Source organism: Camarhynchus parvulus, chromosome 2, assembly GCF_901933205.1.
Source record: "Camarhynchus parvulus chromosome 2, STF_HiC, whole genome shotgun sequence".
Lineage (NCBI taxonomy): Eukaryota > Metazoa > Chordata > Aves > Passeriformes > Thraupidae > Camarhynchus > Camarhynchus parvulus.
In genome coordinates this window covers 144577486-144583485 of record NC_044572.1, presented here as the reverse complement: position 1 = coordinate 144583485, position 6000 = coordinate 144577486, and the positions used below count along the sequence as shown (strand labels likewise).

General features: G+C 45.5%; 1 protein-coding gene across 1 annotated transcript in view; it reads left to right on the top strand.

Moving 5' to 3' along the window:
• The first annotated feature begins 391 nt into the window (after positions 1 to 391).
• Positions 392 to 6000, top strand: part of ZFAT (zinc finger and AT-hook domain containing) — a 77002-nt gene continuing 71393 nt past the window's right edge. Inside the window, exon 1 of the mRNA XM_030971913.1 lies at positions 392 to 575. Coding sequence (XP_030827773.1) covers positions 557 to 575 — 19 coding nt within the window. The 5' untranslated portion in view covers positions 392 to 556. The remainder of the gene's footprint in view (positions 576 to 6000) is intronic.

Genomic DNA, 6000 nt, shown 5'->3' with positions numbered 1-6000 from the left:
AGGTTTGAACGAGATGGTATTTAGAGACGTTTCCACCCAGTCCATTCTATGACCACCTCGTATGTGCTAAAGTACCAGGCTCATTAAAGCACATTTTACCCACAGCTGGTGAATTAAAACGCCTTTGGCATCCCGAGGCTGTGTCAGCCTGAGCTGCGCAGCCCCGGCCTCCGGGGGTCTTGGGGCGGGCGGCGAGCGAGGGGCACGGGGAGCTGAGGGCGGGGTGTCGCGGCTGTCCGGGGTGTCTCCTGTCCCGGTGTCCCTGTCACGGCGTCCCCTCGCCCCTGATCCTCCTCCCGGCGCTCCCTCAGCCCGCGGGCGGCGCCTCAGGGGACACGGCCCCGCGCGGCCGCCACTGCGCAGGCGCCGCCCCGCCCCGCGGAGCCGAGCCGAGCCGCCACTGCCGTGTCGGCTGCGGCAGATTCGCCATAAGGCGCCGCACGGGGAGCCGATTTACGGTGTTGGTTTTTTTTTTTTCTTCCCTTTTCCCTCGCTCTGTTTTCCAAGCGGGCCGCGCTCGGCCCCCGGCGGGCTGTCCCGCTGAGTCCCCGCGGCGATGGAGGCGGCGGCTGCAGGTGAGCGGGGCCGGGCCGGGCAGGCGGGGGAGCGCGCACGGATCCCCACGCGGCGGGCGGGGAGAAGTAGTTCCGGAAGTTCCGTGACACGATCCTTCCGCACGACAAGTAGTTCCCCCGGTGGCGGCCGGCCCAGCGTCCATCGCCCCGCGCTGCACGGCGGCCTGGGGAGCTGTGGGGGGCTCCAGAAGCTCGCGCAGCCCGAGCCTGGGAGGGCTGCTGTGTCCCGGCTGCCCGTCCTGAGGCCGCCGCTTCGCAGCGAGTCGGGAGCAGCTGGGAAGGAGCCCTGGAGCCGCTGCTGCTCCCGAATGGAAGCGTGGAGACCCCACAGCAAGCTCCCGGGGTGTGAGGGGGCTGCAGGGGAGCCGGAGAGGGGCTCTTCCTCAGAAACTGTAGTGATAGGACAGGGAGTAATGGGTACGAAATGAAAGGGGAGTTTTAGTCTGCATATTAGGAAGGAATTCTTTACTGTGAGGGTAGTGAGACACTGCAACAGGGTGACCAGGAAAGCTGTGGCTGCCCCAAGCCTGGCGGCGTTCAAAGCCAGGCTGGATAAAGCATTGAGCAACCTTGGCCATGGCAGGGAGGTTGGGACTAGATGGTCTTTAAGGTCTGTTCCAACCCCTTTGCATGCTCTGATTCTGTGCTCACCTGGGTTTGAAACACTCCTGATCTCCTCTGGCAGCCGCTCTAAATAGTTTTAACAGCTCAAGGTCCCCACAGTGAGCTGCAGAAGGCAAATGTTTAAGATGTGTTAAAGATGTTTCCACTGCTCTGTAATCTCAGCCTTGGTGTGCCTTGCACGGTCCTGGTTTTCATTGGAGCAGTGACCAAAGTTACTCAGAGGGACAGCCCCAGAAGTGCTGTGTTTGTGCTTTCTGCCTTTCACAATCCCCATGTGCTGTTGCAGTACAAGTTTGTGAAGTGATGTTGCAATAGTTTAATGCCTGTTAATTACCCTGTATACTCAGTTTTGGCTTCTGGTTGTCATTCCACAAGTTGATGTCTTAATTTTTAGAATCCTGAGTTATTTCTACCTGTCCCACGAAATCTTGTTGGATAGTTTACAACTCAAACCACCACTAAGGGGTAACAGCCATACTCTAAAACTCAGAAAGTTCAACTGCAACATGAAAAGAACCTCATTATGTTGAGGATGGCACTGGAACAGTTGTGCAGGGAGGTTGTGGAGTCTCCTTTTCTGGAGACATTTAACACCCACCCGGATGCATTCCTGTGTCACCTGTTCCAGGTGATCCAGCTTTGGTGGGAGGGTTGCACTAGATGATCTCCAGAGGTCCCTTCCAACCCCATCTATTCTGTGGTTCTGTGGAACAGGATTTTATTCCAAGGAGAATTGCACTATCAGGAGGATGACTGAGTAGCAGAATAGCTAACAGGTGCTGTGTTAATTATGGACTATTGTTAAAACATTTCAGGACTGTTTTATATCCTGGGATTCACCTTTCAATGAGAAATAATTCTCTTACTACTAGTGCTACTAATAAATTCATATTTATTCAAGGACATTTGGCTTAATAAAAAGTGTTCTGAGTGTGGTTGAACCCAGAACTGTCACGAGTGTTCAGTATCTTTGATTTTGCTTCTGCTGAGGTGTATCTGACCTCAGGTGCATTTCCATTATGGCTGCTTCCAAAAACCTGATTCAGAGTGTTTCATTCATTGCATCCTGAAGTTGATGACTGATCACACAGTTTGTGCTTCTGCTTTGAGGGGTTCTGGGTGGTTTTGGTGTCTGGTAGTGCACCTTACACATTTTGATATTGTGCATTTGTGTATTTCAGTGGAACCTTAAGCAGTGTTGTGTTTAGCCACATGAGGGAGATCTTAGAACATGAAAATAAAAATGTCTTGCTATAAACATATCTACTATGGCTTTTTTTCCCCCTTAATGATGGAAAGCTATCCTGTTTCTATGTTTGATAAAGTGACTATTCTAAACTGAAAATAATTTCCTAGTTATTTGAATATCCTATTAAATCCATGTTATATCCAAGTTATGAATTTTATATATTTTAACCAACAGAAATATGTGGAGACAGTTATCTTCTTTTAAAGAACTTCATTTAACTTTTTTCCAGGAGCATTTGTGAAGATGGGGTGTGTAATGCAGAAAAATACACGCGCCTTTATTTGCCATCATCAGTGAAACTTTTCACAAATACAGTATCAGCCTGGTTAAATACAATGTGTTTGGTTTAGGTGAGAGCGGGCCTGGGTGAAACCTGGGGAGCTCAGCAAGGCCAAGCTCCAGGTCCTGCACCTGAGTTGGGGCAATCCCAAGCACAAACCCAGACTGGGCAGGGAAGGGACTGGAGCAGCCCTGAGGAGGCCTTGGGGTGCTGGTGGGTGAGAGGCTGGACCATGTGCTGTGGCAGCCCAGAAACCAAACATGTCCTGGGCTGCACCCAGAGCAGGTGAGGGAGGGGATTCTGCCCTGGCGAGAGCCTCCTGCAACGCTGAGCCCAGCTCTGGGACCCCAGACAGGGGAAGGAGGCTCTTTGAGTGCTGGAAAAACTGAGCTACATTAAAGTGTACCTCATGCAGTGTTCTTATTGTGATGTGCAAAATACAATGTCAGAAAGTATTGGATGATTTGAATCTTAATTTTGTTTCACTCCTGACATTTCATGTGCCTAACAGCACACAATGGATGTTTAAATAGAGAAGAGTAAGAATGGGGCAGGCACACAGTGATGCTTGTCCAGAATATGGACTTAGACCTTACAGACTTTGCTGAGCCCCAGCCAGTCTCTGTCAACTTGGTGCTTCCTGGTTGACTTCTAAGAATTCTGGACACCGAGTGGATGTGTGCCCCCCTTGGAGCTGCAGCAGCAGGGAGAGATCAGCAAGGCAGGCAGTTGTTTCAGAGGGTCACGTCCTTCATGACACCTGTTTTTTCTTAATCTTACACTTTGCCTTTTCTCTGGTCTTCAGTTACATCCTTCCAGCCCCCCCCCAAAAAAATAAAACATTTATTTAACTGCTCATTTATGGAACCATGCTGTGTTGTTGATTTTCCTTATTTCTGTACCTTTTAAGGATGATGATTATGATTATTATTATTTCAGTGGAGGGACAATATCCACAGTTGTAAGCCCAGTATGGATCTTCTCTATTTTTTAATAGGTCTTTGTATTATAGGACCATCTCTTTTATAGGTCTGTCTGTTTTAGCTCTAAGGTTTTGTTTCTGAGGAGTGCAGTTCCTAGCCTTGTTCTGAGGCTGTCTTTAAAGTGTTTGCTATAATTGAGTGATCTTTCCCAGAAAACCTCTCCAAACCATTATAAAATGACAGCAAATGGAAAAAAATTATTTTGCTATGGGCTCACCTTCTTTGAAGGGTCTTTTTCCCATACAGATTGCTTTTTATTGCACATGCTCTTAGGCAGGCCTGTTACTGTTGAGATGTTTTTAAAATGTCGCTGCATTCTGCTTTTTATGTTTTAAGTTGCTAAAATTACCCTTAATGACCTGCCTCACTGTTTTTTTACCTTAAATTGGACACAATTAAAATCTTATTTTGCTTTCCTCATTTTATGAAACTTCCATGAAGATGTTTTCTTCTACTGAAAGTTCATTTCACTGCTATTTAGCTGTGCTAGATTTTCCTTTCCATTTCTAAAACCTTTTTTGATGATTAGCATCAAATATGATGCTTTTAAATAGTCTTCATGCTGCTTTCAAGGATTTAACTTGTCTTGGAACTTTTTAGTCCTTTTTGTGGTTTGTTTTGTTAAAGATGCTTTTTATCTTTATGTAGTTTGCATTGTTGAAGTGAAGCATAAACATTTGGTTCTTTATCACTCTTTTAAGAGGGCTTTTGAGTAGTACTTTAATCATGGTTATAGAGTAACTCTCAAATATTGTCACTTTATCAGAAGTAAAACACAGGACCCTTTTCAAAGTCAAGAACTGTTTCTCCTCAGGTGGTTTCCCTGTCTGCTTGCTGGGTGAAACAGTCATTAATGGTGTCTAAAGGTTTAATCGTGGCATCCTGTCCTGACCTGACATTTAACCACTCTGCATGAGGCTAATTAAAGCCTACAATGTAGTTTCTGGCTTTGTAACCTCTTTTATCCCCTCCACTGTGCCACAGTCATTGGTACCTCTGTGGTCAAGGTTGTTGCTTATGTGTAGTCCTTACACTGTACTTTTCTGTGCACTATATTTGAATTCCTCAGGAAGTTTGCTACTTGTTAAAATAGCCTGTTAATCAGATTTGACCCTAAGCTGCTTCTAAAAGGCCTTTTTTAAAAAATAATGCATCCTACTTTGTCCTCAATATTTTGGTAGTGGTAATAACCCACTGGCATTACAACAGTGGGTATCAGAAACTTTTTTGAGTGCATGAATGTCAGTAATCCTTGTTTACAGCGAGGATGCCAACTCTGCCATTTTATTATTCTTCTTGCATTACTGTAGTAGTGGTTATGTTTGTTTTTTTAAAAGCAACTACAAAAACAAACCTAGTATGTAGGTTTGCTGTAAAAAACATACTAATTTCTATGTTGTCCTTCATTTTTTAGTAGTCTCTGATTTTTACTGCTGCAAAGTGAATCACCTTCATCTTTGTAGTCTTTTACACTTCTTACCTTACCCTTCAGTCTTAATTTAAAACCATTTTCATCCTTCCTTAAAGTTTTGCTTGGGTACACCTGATGCTCCTCCATTTTTATTTCTCAACTTGTAATTTTCTCTTACTTAGATACAGAGCTGCCAGCTTAGTTCTGCTCACAATGGCACCGTGTTGAATTCATACCCCAGGCTCCTTAACAGTGTGCTTTTGGTTTTCAGTCCTAGTATATTTGTATTATATAGATAATAGAATTACAGAATGGTTTGGGTTGGAAGGGGCCTTAAACATCACTCAAGTCCACCACCCTGCCATGGCCAGGGCCACCTTCCACTATCCCAGATTGCTCAGGGCCCCATCCAGCCTGGCCTTGAGCACTTCCAGGGATGAGGCATCCACAGCTCCTCTGGGCAACCTGTGCCAGTGCCTCACCACCCTCACAGGAAAGGTAGAGATTTTAAAATATATAATTTCTTAGTCATCAACATTCACAAACTTCAGTGTAATTTAGTCTTGTATGCAGTGTCCCAGAGCCTCTACAGATGTAGGTTATTGTTTCATTTCATTTACAGCCTGGCTAGGAAATATGGTGAATGTAAATGACTGGGTTTTCCTAAAACCATATTAAATAGGATTGATTTTAGCCATCATTTTTTAGTGTTTGCAGGAATGCATCCTGTACTGACATTGCTGTAGCAGTCTTCCTTAAAGTTAAAGTTTGTGGCACTGAACTAATGATAATTAAATTGCCCTGATTTTAGTTAGCAGCTGAGAGCACGAACAGTCATGGTCAGCGGCTCCTCTTCTTTCATTGAATGCTTTCTGCAT